Below are 15279 nucleotides of genomic sequence, written 5' to 3' on the forward strand. Positions count from 1 at the left end.
GTTGCCTTGAGGCCTGTCACACTGTCCCCAAATGAATGCTGTGTGTTTCAGTTCTGATTGAGTAACATCCCACTTTTAGGAACAAGCTTTTGTTCTCGTTACTGTGATAAATCACCCCAAACTTAACACAATACAATGATGATTTAACCGTGTTTGTATATTCTGTGGGTTGGGAATGTGGACGGGGCATAGCTTGTCTTGCCCTCTAATGTGTGCGGCCTCAGCTAGGGAGACTCAGATGGCTGGGATGACTCATACACCTTGAGACCAGCACCACTAACTGGAGACTTTTTCACTAACCTAATTGGTGCCTGGGTTGGATGACCCAAAAGTCAGGCTTGGCTAGAATTTGAGAACAGAGGGCCTCCATGGAACTTGGCTGTGTGGCTTGGGCTTCTCACTACATGAAGACTGGGTTTTGAAAGGAACCATGTCAAGAGGGAGTGCGGAGAGTGAATTATCCAAGACCCTCAGAAGTTGTAGGACCTTCTATGATAAGGCTTCAAAAATCACATAAAATTATTTGTGCCATACTGTGTTGGTTGAAGCAAGTCATGAGCCCATCCAGATTCAAGGGAAGGGATACCTCTTGATGGGAGGAGTGTTAGGTATTTTTGGATCAGGTTTTTATAACCTCCACAAGAAACAGGCCTTGGGGAAAAAAAATTGAGGACTCTAGCATCCTTATCCAAGATGACTAGATAATTTTTCAACATTTATTTTCTCTCCCTTGGATTTCTGTAATGTTTCACTCAACTGGATCCTCTTCTCCCACAGATGAAGGTCCCTTATATTTATTCTCCATACATAAGATTTTCAACAACCTAGAGAGGCAGTCCTTTGGTATTCACTTAAATTCTCTTTGTTCATTCTCTTAATGGGATGATAGAAAGATGGTGGTATGGCCAGGATAATGGTCAAGAAGAGAGATACTGGGTGAAGGTTGCTTGGCGAGAGAGCCCTGGTCTTGAGAAATAAGTTCTTGAAGTAAAAACTGTTGATCTTGGAAGATAATTAGCCTTGGACTATGTCCCTGAAGTTAGGGAGGACAGTTCATAGCATTGGTCCAAAACTTCGTGTTTTTATTAGGTATTGTTTTTTAAATAAACTGAAACTAACAGGTTTTTGTTTACTTTTTAATGTTATGAATACCATAGCAATGCATGCACATGATGAAAAAAATAGAAAATGTGGAAAAATATAAAAGAATAAATAAAATTTTAAAAAGTTAATATTGTGACATATTTTATTCTTTAAAAATGTGTTGAGATTATTTTATGAATAATGAAGTTTAAGGAAAAAAGATATACATTGCATTAAGCCCATTTTTTTCTCCATGTCATTAAATACAACATTGGAGCCTGATTTCTGAAGGTTGTATAATGCTCAGTTGTATGTCTGTGCTATACTTGACTTAACCTAAATGCCCAACAATAGTAGATTATCTCAACATTGTGTTGGATCATTTGGCTCATGTTGGAAGAAACCAAGTTAAACCCACTTTGTCATCACACTTTGAACCTTTGATGGGTTATGTTTATTTTTGGGAACAGAGTTGAAAGGTTGTGTTGTGAAGTATAAATAGATTTATTACGTTGAATCCCTGAGGGTGGCACCAAGACATCATCAGTAATGAGTTAGAATAACAATGACATTTGTGACTCACATCATGTATTTACTGCACCCACCCAATTGTTAAAAACCTACATGTTATCTTTGTTCTGTTTGTTACTTGCCACACGCAGTCACCAACTCCTGTCCAGTGTCCCACGTATTTCTTGAAGCTGCCCATTTTCTGTCCTGTTCCCATTGACATCTCCCTTCTCTTGATCTCTGGAGTAGATGCTAGCTGTGGAACTGTCTTCCAGCCACAGTATTCATTCTAAAACGCAGCCTTCGTCATGTCATTTAAGCGGCTAAATCTCATTATCCTTGGAAAAACATCCAAACCCCTTCTTGGGGCTCGTGAAGCCCAGCCTCACCCTAAGATCCTTCAGTTCTCCAGCAGTTAAGAACTACTCTGGTCTCTGGCACAACCCCATCTCTAGCCTTGAGGCTTAGTCAGGGTGGGCTGTTCTAACAACATCATAGACCGGGCAGCTTAAACAACAGACCTTTACTTCTCACATTGCTGAAAGCTGGAAGCCCAAGAAGAAGGCATAGCCGACCCTGTGACTGGTAAGAGTTCTCTTGAAGATGTTCACCCTCTTGTGCCCTCACATGGTGAAGAAATAGATCGTTTCTGTCCTCTAATGTCTTAAGAGCACTAATGCCACTGACAAGGCTCTACTTTGATCTAATTACCTCCTGAAGGTCCCACCTCCTCAAACCATTTGGGGATTAGGGTTTTTATACATGAATTTTGGAGGTGATGTCCCTAGCAGCCTTGTTTCAGTTCTTCTCTCTGCCTGGAAGGCCCTTCCTCTCCTTTAAGTTACCTCAGTTCACATATTGCTTCCTCCAAGAAGTCTTCCTGATCACCCCCCTGCCCCCTACACACACATACCCTGCAATTCTGGGTTAGGTACCCTGCTAGTGTTTAGTGTGACTACTGTAGGGTTTTCTTTCTAGTACTTATGTTAGTTGTTGCAGAATTTTATCTTCTCCTTGGATGGTGAGCTCTGGGAGAATAGGGCGGCTTCTCTCTTGTCATTACATCTTAGCCCAGTGCATAGCACATAATATGCCCTCATTAATTATATGAGTAAATGAAATCCATGGCTGCTGCTTCTTGGTCAAGCCCACTTAAAGATGACAACTCTGACCCACTTACAAGAACCAGCTCTAAAATCCTCCTGCATTTGCTTTCTGGGGGGTAGAAGATTGTCTTCTAGACAGAAAAATACCTTAAAAACAGAATAGGCAAGTACTTGTGTAAATCATTAATAAATCTGTTTACTATTTTTATTTGCATTAGATAGCAAATTAAATATTGCATTAAGTGAGTTAAATATTAATATTGCATTAAATATATATTACATTTTAAAAATTAAGTACTAGATGCTCTTACTTGAAGTTGGATTATGAAGGCTTTAGCACAATTAGCCCAGCATGTGCTAACTGTGTTGTTGTTTTCCATGTCACTGATGATTTATGAGAGCCCACAGGAATAAGGCAAAAGGTGAGGGGCCATGGGGGCCTGCAGATGGGAGGTATGGCCAGGAGGGCAGGGCAGCACGCAGCACAGTCAGAAGAGATGTCTGATGGTAGGAGGAGAGGGGCAAGAGGAGGAGTGGGAACATGTAATTTATTCACAAACTTGTTATTTGCCATTTTTCTGGGAAATGTACGTAGAATATCTATGATCTCATTTAGTTGTTAGAGACCAATTAAACAGGTATGATTGTCGTTATAGCTTAGACAGTTCAGAACTGAGTTTCAAACAAGTTAGGTGACATACACAAGGCCTCATGGCCTTGGTGGGGCTATCACGGGCAATATGACTCACATTGTTAACTGTGTTTCTCTACTGCTTCTTGAAGGAGGTGTTTTCAAGCTGGTGTGGATCAAAATAGACCCATGGGATTTAAGGAATTTTAAATTTGACTGCTCCTATTCCTAACAACAAAGGAACATGATAGAATTTAGATCTGTCCACCTACCCATCCATGTTACTGGCTTTTAGTGAGATCCTGATGGGTACCTGGTGTGGCCAGGTCTGGGAATATAGTGTACAAGACAGATACAATCACTGTGCTAATAGATCTCATGGTCTGGTGATAGAAGCCAGGACCACCTGGCTTTTACTATCCCAGGCTCTTTGCCTTACATTAGGATGTTTCCATATTCCAAAGTACTCTTGGCTCAGGTAATGTATCCCATATGGTTTATGTCTGAAGAGCCAGGAAGGGCCTGGTGCTGACTGTGTCCTGATCTCTTGATGGATTGCTTAGATCGTCCTGGTCAACATCTTTTTGTGATGACTGGATTCCCACATGCAGGCAGTAATGTCCTATGATCTGTTGTGCCACTGTGCTCAAAGGCCACATGTGGGCATGCATTGGAGTTTAGGCCAGGTACAACCCTGGGTCTCCAGGTATGACCCTTGTCTTGTGTGTTAAGGCCCTTATCTGCATCTGTGACTACCTGCTGCTTGTTCCTTGGGCATGGCAGATACAGCTTACCCAACACTTCATCATATCTCCGTGCAGTAGATTCTACCTCGGAGAAATAAGTCTTATCACTTTGCCAGACCAACTGGTAAGGTCTCTCCAATCCCCAATTTTATACTTCAGTTCCAACCTCTCATCTTAATCTCAAATGTTCTGCTACTTTCTCCACTCTAAATGGATATCTCACGGACATCTCACATGTCACATGTCTATCAAACACTTTCTTGATCTCTCCCAGTTCTTCTTCCTCCCCACTCCTGATCTTCCCCATATCTTCCCCAGATCACTAATCTGCATCTCTGTCCACCAGAAATGGAAGTCAGGAAACCTGGGATAATGACACTTTGCTGGCCCCACTACCCCCAACACAAATACCCCTGTGACACACCAGATGTTCCCTTGATTGTATCTCCACAATATTTCTTGAGTCTGTCACCTTTTCTCAGTGACCACCGCCATCATTCACACCTCCCTGACCTTTTGTAGGAACCACAGAAGCATCCTAACTGATAGGCTATTTTGACTCTGGCTCTGAATCATTCTCCATATGAGTATAAGGGTGGCTCCATCCCTCCCTGCTCTCATGTCCAGTGACTTCCCTTTGCACTTGGAAAAACTCCAGGCTCCTGATGACGGTGGATTCCAAGCTGTCTTTGATACTCTGCCCCCCTGTCCCTCCAGCCTCACCTGTAGCAACTTTCAGCCTGCTGTGTCCCCTCAACTAGCATGCAGGTCCTAGGGGTCAGGAGCTGCTCTGGGCTCACACAGGATCACCAGTTAACTGAGCATAGTGTGGGGGCTCAGCAGGCCCACAGGCAACAGTGGTGGAGTGAATGGATGACTGAATGAGGCAGCCAGGTGCTGGGACTGGTGATTCCTTTCATGTTGGGGGTTATACACTGGGAGGTGGGGATTTAAGAATGGGGTGGAACTTTGGTCCCATTCTCCCTGTGTCCATGCTAAGGCAGATGCAGAACCCACCCTGCCCTGTGTGGGTAGATGACAGCCCCCAGCTGTTAGGTCCTCAGTCCCACCTCTGCGCTTGAGCTGTCCTGCTCTTCTCAGGTTGGTCCCAGCCAATGAATGAAAGACTGTGTTCAAGGGCCTGGCCATTTCCGTATGGCCTGGGACTCCTGGAATGGGCAGCCTGGGCTCTTGAGTCCCTGGAGAACTGCCAGACCGTGTTAGATATGCAGGCATGTCTGGCAGTTTGCCTGTCCAATCTTGCTGGCTCCTTTTCTCTTGGGCAGCTCTGTCAGTGCTCTGCTGCTGGGAAAAATGTTCATAAACTGGGTGCCTTACAACAGCAGAAGTTTATCCTCTTCAAGTCCTGGAGGCAGAAGTTCAAAATGAAGGTGTTGATAAGGCTGTGCTCCCTCCCAGGGCTCTAGAAGAGGATCCATCCTTGTTTGCCCCAGCTTCTGGTGGCCCCTGGTGTTCTTTGGCTTGTGGCCACATCTCTCCAACCTCTGCCTTCATGTGGCTTTCCGCTGTGTCTGTGTCTCTTGTGTCTCAAATCTACCTTCACTTTCTCTTGAGAGGACATGGTCTTTGCTTTTAGAGTCCCCCCAAATCCAATATAACATCATATTAGCTTGATTATATCTACAGAGGCCTTTTTCCCTAAGAAGGTCATGTTCACAAGTTATGAGAAGTTGGGAATTGAACATGCCTTTTTGGGGGAATACTATCCCACTGCTTACTCAAGTGTTAGTCCCTAGTAAATCTATGTACCTGACTGACTCTGCCTTGACATCTGTTTGCTTGAAGACCCAGCTGATACGCTTCGTTTCCTCATCTGGAGTGCTGTACTCGTTACTTCTGTTAGGACATCCCATTTCTGGAAGCCACCTGAGGGCCAGTGTGTGTCCCTCAGCACAGTGTCAGGTCTGATCTTTCATTTATATGATGTAATCAGTGGACAAGAGAGGCCTTGGAATCAGCATCACAGAGCAGGTTTGAATCCCAGCTCATTGAGTATGGAGGCCTGAGAACTCCTCTGTTTTTGTGATATGTGAATCCAGAATAATAAATACATACATAGACAGGATGTGGGGATTAAATGTTTCAGTGCAGGTTTAATGGGGTGGAGTTCACTGCTGTCCCGTCTATACCATTATAACCCCTTTGGTCACTTTAAAAAGGCTTCTGTATCTTCTTTGAAAAAGAAGGGACACCACTGAAAAGGGGGGGGCGTGCACATGGAGAAGGTTTTGGAGCTCTGCAAGGTTCTGGGCATGAATGGGAGTCCTGGACCATCCACGGTCTTTGGGCAGCTGTGGTAGTGGAAGGCTCCTTCCAAATAGTGGTGGGATGCAATCATTCTTGGTGTCATGATCTCCCTCCAATGGCGAGAATGTTGTATAGGCACTGGTTTGGCAGATTTCTTTGGAATTCAAAAAGACTGAGCACTGTCGTTCTCCTTTGACTCCTGCTAAAGTAATCCTAATCCTCCCTCAGGCAAGGAGGATGCCTCTGACTGATGAAAAGTCTTATATAAGGAAGGGCACAAAGGAACAGGCGCAAAGATTAATCCAAGTTCTAATCCCATTGCAGGAGCAAAGTGCGTCACCTGCTTGGATTTCTCTTTCCAGTTCTTATGAATATCACTGCTTGATCTCACAATGTTACTGTGCTTGTCATCAGGTGGGGGGGGGGTGAGGGGACACATTCAGATGACAGGTTTGAAATTCTGGTCACGAAACGTATGACAAGGAAAGGAGTGTCTGTAGAAAGACTGTTTCTCTTCTTTACTGGGCAGAGGAATGGAGAAGCTATAGGCAAGCTAGGTCCTTTCTGAGGGGCCCCTGAAGTTTTGCATTCTTGGTATGCCTTCTAGGAGATTGTAGGCTGGAAGGGAAAAGGGACAGCTGGCCTAGATGGGACTTAACCCTGTCGTGGTCTACCTGCCTTCAAGATTACGTATGCGAACAGAGGTTGGGTTCAGTTTTTAAGAGTGATGTACAGGGGAGTAACGTCTGAGCATCCAAAGAGTGCAGTGGTCTGGTAATTCCAGAGTGCAGTTAGGACATAGTCCTTAACTGTTGTCTGTCTCTCTTCTCCCTTTTTCGTTCTCTTCCTCTCTCCCCTGCCCCCCTCTCCCCTAAAGGCAGCTCTTCTCCCAGACATAGAGTGTAGAGGTGGGAGGGAGTAGGTGAGGAGATGAGCAGGCCTGCAGGGAGGAAAGGTGCCTAATTATTGTACTGGGAACTGTTCAGAATTGGAACTTCAGGCCCCACAGCTCCTGCAGCAAACCAACCAGGCTATGATGAAAGTTTCATGCGTTTTTCTCTTCCCTTTAAAGCCTGTTGGGACCTTTTCGACAGAGGAGAAAGGGGTAAGGTTTGCCTTAATCCTTCTCTGTCCCATATTTCTGCCTTTAAGTGGATCCAAGTCCAAGCCTCGCAATTATCTCAAAAATAGCCCCGATAGCCATGGTGCATTTGGTGGGTTGCCTTGGCGGAATCTAATGAAACAGCCCAGCAAGGAAGAGATAGCCTGTTGGCAGGGTGGATAGATGTCCCTGTGTCTGTTAATCTCACATTTCATCTTGGTTTAAGCAGTCTCTGAGCTCATTAATTGTCTTTCTGAGAAGGACCAGGCATTTATCTTTGAGAGCCATCTAGCTTCAGTGAGTTCATCCAGCCTAAAGAGAAGGGAAGGGACAGACTGGAGCTATCCACTTAATTTTACTGAACAAGAAATAGATTATTAGACAGGGTGATGGCTCTTGATCTGTTTTGCCTGATTGCCTGCCAGACAGGTAGTAGCAATCGCTGCTCCTGCCCACAGTGCATGAGAGTGCCACCTGCCGATGCCATCATGGCACTGAAGATCACCCTTCTCTCCCTGACACAGGTGGAGTTGTACCCAAGACGCATCACATGAACAAAGAGCTGCCTAATCTGCATAGAGGACCTGTCTGTTTTAAACAAACCAGATAGACAGTAATGGAAATTTTAGGAAAAGGATAGACTAAAATGACTCATGATACATAGTGATTTTTTTTTTTAACCATCAGTTCCCTGTAATGAATTTAAAATAAATTTTGAGGCGTGCCTAGGTGGGTCAGTCAGGTTAAACGTCCAACTTTGGCTGAGGTCATGATCTTGTGGTTTGTGGGTTTGAGCCCCGTGTCAGGCTCTGTGCTGACAGCTCAGAGCCTGGAGCCTGCTTCGGATTCCTTGTCTCCCTCTCTGTCTGACCCTCCCCTGATTGTTCTCTGCCTCTGTCTCTCTCTTAAAAACAAGTAAAAATTAAAAAAAAAAAGATTTTGAATGTCGTTGAGTAGGGAGGACAGTTAAGTTATGGTGCACCCATAGTATGGAATTGTGCACAGTTGTTAAAAAAGATGGCCCCACGTCATGGGTTCTTTACACATCTCAAAGGTCCCTCAAGCAACCCAGGGTCCCTCCCTGCAACAAAGAGTTATCCAGTCCAAATTTTCTACGGTGCTGGAATTGAGAAACCCAACTATACATGAACAATCTGGAAAAGATACTCTCTATCATTAAGATTATAAAAAGCACAAGCAAGTATACAGGGGCCTCAATGTCTACAGTTCTCATCCACTTTGTAAAGTATATTTGTGTGGCTGTATATATGCATATATAGGCAAGTATGTTTGTACATGCTTAAGAAAAGGCTGAAAGAAAATTCGTCAAAATTGCATCCATGATTCTTAGGGGTGACTGGAGAATGATAGGGACTTCTTCATTTATAATTCAGAAAAGAGTGGTGGGGAAAATAATGATTTTGATTTATATAAATTCAGTTGACACCTTAGCTTTCCAGGATCACACATACTGCAAAATGGATTTTCACAGGGCAGCACATTGACATAAAGCACATACATTGCTTTTCAAGGGACTGTTACATGAAGCTCATCTAGATGAATGCTGTATCTGCCATTAGTTACAGTCGAGCTTGGCAATAGTGGGCTTTGATTTCTCAAACAAAATAAAATGAAACTCTTAATACAAGACGAAAATGGATCCAAGTGGTTAAAGATGTATGAAAAGTGTATGAAACCACTTCATGGCACACCACGATGACCAACACCCTGAAAAACTGCCACGGAATATTTGTTTTGACCAAATTTTCCTGGTGGTCCCCTTCCTTTGAGCCAAATTGTTCTCAGCAGCACAGAGATGTGTCTTTGAAGAGTCTCTTACTATGTAGTAACCAGATCAGGGACAAGAAGAGTGCAGTGTGAGAGACACAGCTGCAGTGGACCAGCCCGAGGAGTGTGGGGGTGAGCGAGGGCAGGCCCCCAGGCCCTGAGCTGGAGGAGGTGCAGCTGGTGGCTAGAGGAGAGCTTGGCTTGGGCCCCATGGAATTAAAATGTCAGTGGTTCTGGGAAATGGAGGACAGTCAGCTTGGGGGCAAGGGGAGGTCAGGACTAGATGCAGACACTCAGGGGTCCTAGAGGAGGTGGGAAATGAGGTCCCAAGGGGTTCAGTAAATAGCCCCAAGGGAGGGCAAGTAAGATGTGTGCAGGGGATGCTGGTGTTCTTGGAACAGGCACAGAAAATGGAACCCAGAGAAGAAGCACTTGAGGAAAGGAAGTCAGAAAAGGGGGCAAGACAGTGCTTTAAGAAGGGAGTGGAGAGTCACTGCTGGGGGCTCCTGCCAAGTTGAGAAGGCAGAAGGAGCTCTGGTTGGTTGTACCATGGCAGACCAGATGGGCAGGAGCCACAGGAACTGAGGAGCAAATGAGACAGTGGCAAGGAGACCCACACACTCCTCTTGAGAGCTGTGGCCTCACGTGTATTTCGTGATCCCCTGATTTCTGTCTGTTCCTCCCACAGATAAGTGCCACTGGGGGCCTGTCCTTTTGTGCTTCCCACTGTGTCTCCCATGTTGAGCACAGTCCCGGAGGATGCATGGAGAGAAGCAAAGAGAACAGAGCTTGATTGTTTGTAAAGGGCATAAGGGAACCAGGAAAGGAAAGGCAGGCAAGCTTTAGATACGTTTCTGGGTCCTGGTTTGAAGAAGAGTTTGTAGGTAAGGAAGGGGAGGGTTAATGGATGGAGGAAAGGCTGGGGAGGCCCAGCACTTGGTACTAAGACCCCAGGGGAAAGGTCTGTATTTGTCTAACCCACATATACAGACCCCAGGCTTTACCTTACACATCCTCTCCAGGTGTACCTCCCTTGTAAACATGAGGCCAGAGACCCACCTGAGTGGGCAGCGTAGCTTAAGTGGCAGACAGTTCAAGCCCTCTGGTTTTACACCTTGCAAACAGGAGGGAAAAGCCCCAGGCATTCCTGGGTGCTTCACCTTTGGAGATAGTCAGAGAAGCAGCTCATCCTTCAGGTAATTATCCAGCATCCACTCTACAGATGACCTCCTTCCAAATTGTGACTCTAGCTCAGAATCATACCCCTGAGCATTTCTCTTTACGTAAATGGACTGTGCTGACTGGTCCTAGTCCATGTTCATTGTCAATGTCTTGGGCCTGGGCTTGACCAACAATGTTAATAAACTTGCTAACAACAACTCTTAACACTCAGGCCTTTACTGAGTGTAAAGGCCTGTCAATGAACCGGTCAAGTGATGTCTCATTTAATCTACATGACCACCCTGCAAATGTAGCATGACGAACCTTAAATGCAGCAAGGGGTACTGGTGGGAGGGAAGGGTTGGGTGTTTGCTTCTCCAGGTGATCAGGTCAGCTGGGCCTGAGTTCTTGGGCAGCAAAGCAGAGCAGTATCTAATCTAATTGTCATTTGGGTGCTGGTTCGTTAAGCTCGTTGGGCCCCAAACCCTGCTTGGGACCAGCCACTGCCCAGGGGGTCATCCTCAGCTGGGAACAGGCTGGGCAATGGATTTTCTTGTCTTGCTGTCTTCATTCTGAGGTGTTGGCAGAGTCCACAGGCACATGGTGAAGGGCTCCATCTAAGCCTCAGGAAAAAGGGAAGCTTGTATTGCCTTCTCTCCACTTTGGTTGGGAAACCATTTTGGACTGGAGGGTGATGTCTGGGGCTTCCGTGCAGGCTGGCCCTGAGATTGGCATTTCAGAAAGTATCTCTGCAACTCACCTTTGCCCCTTCGACCCAGCCAGGGCCCTTCCTATGCTGGCAGCTGGGTCAGCCCTCTGAGGAGGCGGTAAGCATGTGCGCAGATCAGTCTGCTCCAGTGGGGCTGCCTGGGGCTATTGAGCTGAGTAGGATAGAGCTTTTGGTGCTGTGAAAAGATACATAAGATCTTCCTGTGGCTTCCTAACTTACTTAGAAAAACATCCAAATTTGTACATCAGCCTTAAAGGCCATATGTGATCTGGTCCCTGTCTGATGTCTGACTACTCTGAGCCATTTTAGCCTTGCTGCTTTGTGCCTGCCCTGGGCCTTGGTACCTGCTGTCCCTGCATTTAAAATACCTAGTCCAGATATGTCTGTTCTTTCTTGTCATTCACTCTGAACAACCCCCACCCCTACCCCCAGTCTACAGTAGTACTCCCCGCTCTGCACCCCATAACCCATTGTATCATCATTCGACTTATCACTGTCTGGTATTATTTCCATCTATTATGTATTACCTTCCACATTTGCTGTGTTTTCCCTCTTCTTCCTCCCACCCCATGGCAGGAATTTGCCATGTTGTTTATTGTTATAAACAGAGACTACGAAGCACCAGGCATGTGTTAGGTGCTCCATGGGCATTTTTGGATTGAATAAATCGAATATTTCTTTACAAGGGATGTAATTACTTTGTCTAAGAGAAAAACATAGGAAAAGCAATTGTTGCAATGTGAAACTCAGCATTTCTTGTCTTTGTATTTTTTTTTTTAATGCAGGATCTACTGTCCCTGCCATACAGCCTGGTCGAGGGTCAGGTAAGTACTCTTTTGGACCTGACTTAAGTTTTTTGTTTAAGTCGGGTGAAAAAGAAGGAGGTAAAAGGTTTCATGAACTCTGTAACTGTGAAAAACCCAGCCCAGCCATGTAGGGGTGTGGCTAAGGAGAGGAGCGGGAATTGCCAGGGTGAGTAACCAAGAGTTTCCTCAAGCTCCCTTCTCAGTTGGAGGGGCTCCTAAGCATAACAGGCACATATGTGCCATCAGGCACAGCATTCCAGTCCTGTGCCTGAAGCAGACATCTATAATCAACCACAGCACAATTCAACCCTCATGCAGAGCAGTCTCTGCCAGTGGATCAAGGTAGGCTGGTGACATTGAGCCTACTTGGCACAGTGGATGAACGAGCTCTAGAAATGAAGCCAGTTTTGCCAGGGTGCGGGTGGGTAAGTGGTTAGAGGGTCTCATATTAGAGACGATGAGAATGGTAGGGGGATGGAAGCCATGCCCCTGCCTCTGTTTCGTTGTTCAGCTTTCAAGGCGGAGGAGGGAAGCCACATCTTCCGGCATCACACATTTTTACTAGTGTCGGAGCCACTGGAGCTTGGCCATGTAAGAATATAATTGAACCAAACGGATCTATACCTTGGAGCAATGCGTTTTTTTTCATTGATTCTGACTCCACATTATTATTGTTGCTTAATGAGGAGCTAATGTAACTTCTAATGAAGCCACATGGCCCTTGGATAGATGAAGTAAGGTTTTATTTCCCTCATGACACTGTATCCTCTCTTCAATTAAAACCCGGGAAGAAAAATTAATACAAATGTAAGATTTTTTTTTCCTTTCTAAGATTAGTATCAAGATAGTGGCTTTTTATTACTCATGTAAATTTCTTGTGTGATGGAAACTGGGGAGAAGCATGGCTGGCCCTTGAGTGTCCTGGAGGTGATGTCAGTGCTCAAGGAGGCTGAATCTATGGTCTCTGTCATTGGAGTGGTGATGAGAGCATGCTCCGTGCTCCCTTGTTCCTTCTCGGCCTGCAGGTGTCACTGCCCATTGGAGATCCTCCACAGGCTCTTGCTGGTAGCTGCCAGTTATGGGTAGAAGAATTTGAATAATTAAAAGTAATTTACTGAGGAAAAATACACATAAAATAGCCATTTTTATGTGAACAATTGAGTGGCATTTGGGACATTCCTAGTGTGGTCAACTGCTGCCCCTAAGCATTTTCATCACCCAAAAGGGAACAATGTTAGCAGTCACACCTGTTTCCCTCCCCAGCCCCGACGACCACTTTCTGTCTCTACGGATTTGCATGTTCTGGACATTTCATATGAATGGAATCATACAGTATGTGGCCTTTAGCGATTGGTTTCTTTCACCGAGCATAACATTTACAACATCCATCCCTGTTGCATCATGTATCAGTTCTTGCTTGTTCCTCTGATGGCTGAGTAACAATCCATCATAGAGATATGCTCCATTTGTCAATCCACTCGTCTGTTGGTGAGTATTTTGGCTTATTGTGCACAGTGCTGCTGTGAACATGCATGTACAAATATTCGAAGTCCTGTTTTTAATTGTTTTGGGTGGATACCTAGGAGTAGAATTGCAGGGTCATAGAATAATTCTGTGTTTAACTTCTTGAAGAACTGCCAAACTCCTTTGAAGCCCGGCAGGCTGCTCTAGGGGCCATGTTTTCAACCACCATGCTGTCCTGCACTTGGGGGTGTTGTCCCTGGTTAGCACGTTCTAGTCTGTGCACAGTACTGGGGAAAAAGGGTGAAAGGACAGGGGAGGGCAGGCAGGTTCCTCTCACCTCAAGGGACGAAATGTATCATTCCTGGGCAATCTGTCCAGTGAGTTTGCTGGTCTCTGATTTACCCTCTTTTTCCACTGAGCATCTTGACCTCTAAACTTTGGATGGTCTATGCAGTTGCTGAGTCATTTGATAGAGTCAGTTTGTTGATAGGTTGGTTGACTGAGTTATTTAATTCTCTCTGTTTCTTTCTCTCTTTGTATAGATGTATATAAAACTTAGTGCTGACAAAGTCAACTTGACAAACTAATACCGATTCATTGGGCATCAGCTGTGAGTTCTTTGATAACATTTGGGTCAGCCTCACCCTCCATGGCACCTAGGCAGGCTAGGTCTCATCATCCCTCTTGCTACTATGGTGGGCAGAAGCCCAGAGAGATGAGGTAGCTTGACCACAGTCCCACAGCTTGTAATTGGCAGAGCTGGGATTTGAACCTCGGTCTGTGCATTTCCACACCGTGGTTTCTTCCTGCTTTGCCTGCCGGTTTCTCCAGACTCCTCCAGGCATCAACATTTTCCATACTAGTGTGCAGTGATTTGTTGTTTTCTAAATACCTCATTACCGTTGTGTCTGCTGAACCCGTGTAGACCCCAGAGCATCTTGGGGTGCTCTGAAGTTCTTGCTGGTCCTGAGAAATTGGGAATTCGTGTTGTGGCAGCAGTGATTTGTTCTTCTTTATTGCTAGTGGTTTACTAACCAGTGTGTGGAAAAACAGATTATCTGGTTTTGATGGTCAATGTGGTGGTGTTTTTTTTTTTCTTTTTTTTCTTTTTTTTAACTGACAGTGCATCCTTGCCTTGTCAATACTTGAGTGATGGGGGTGAGGTCTGGATCTGTTGTGTGGAGTTGTTCATCCTTCTTCTCATGCAGAGGGATGCTCCACAAAACAGGAAGGGAAGGTCCAGATCCCTAGCTTTCTGGCAGCCGAGGAAGCTGGAGACAGATGCTTCTCTGGTGAGAAAGGTGGCATAGACAGGTAGGTCCCACCCACACGGAGTCCTTGGCTCCCCAGATACCAAGCAGTTAAACGTTCTTCCTGGAAAGTAACTTCCTGGAGCCTCAACTCCTTCCCCAGGTCCCCCTCTCCTGAGGGTGATAAAGCATGGGGGGGAGCTGGGGCATATTTACACCTGCTCCGTGCACAAGCTTCAATGGCAGTAATTCTCTGACCTTTTAAAATGGATAAATCTCCCTGGCAGTGGTATATTTCTAAAGCTTAGCTCAGAGTGGGGGTGGGGGGTGGGGTTGAGGCACTGGCAGACATGGCCAGACCTAGAGAAGATTGATTAGCCCCAAGGGGATCTGTTCTAGAAACCTGCCACACCTACGGTGGTTTGGGTAGAAAAGTATGCTTTTGGCCAGAGTTTGAGTCCTTTTGCTACCTCCCAGATGGATGAAAGCAGGCAGGCTGTTTTTCAGATTGCAGAGGATTTATTCCTTTGATCACCTGTCTTCGTCTGTCTCTGAGTTCTGATGGATGCTCTGTTCTCATGTCTGTGTTATTTGCCGTCACAGGGAACACGGGGCAAGAATCTTATTATCACCG

The 15279-nt window shown here is 45.4% G+C and overlaps 1 protein-coding gene across 25 annotated transcripts in view; it reads left to right on the forward strand.

Moving 5' to 3' along the window:
• Positions 1-15279, forward strand: part of RBFOX1 (RNA binding fox-1 homolog 1) — a 2045752-nt gene that overhangs the window by 166972 nt on the left and 1863501 nt on the right. For 24 of the 25 annotated variants that reach the window (XR_008294525.1, XR_008294524.1, XM_053213105.1 and 21 more), the window contains exon 2: positions 11911-11949. The exons of the other annotated variant lie outside the window; for it this stretch is intronic. Coding sequence is in view for 22 of the 24 variants with exons in the window: in XM_053213105.1 (XP_053069080.1) it covers positions 11911-11949 (39 nt within the window). In the remaining 2 variants the exon portion in view is untranslated. The remainder of the gene's footprint in view (positions 1-11910; positions 11950-15279) is intronic. 25 annotated transcript variants of the gene reach the window in all.

Source organism: Acinonyx jubatus, chromosome E3 (genome assembly GCF_027475565.1).
Source record: "Acinonyx jubatus isolate Ajub_Pintada_27869175 chromosome E3, VMU_Ajub_asm_v1.0, whole genome shotgun sequence".
In the NCBI taxonomy this organism is placed as follows: Eukaryota; Metazoa; Chordata; class Mammalia; order Carnivora; family Felidae; genus Acinonyx; species Acinonyx jubatus.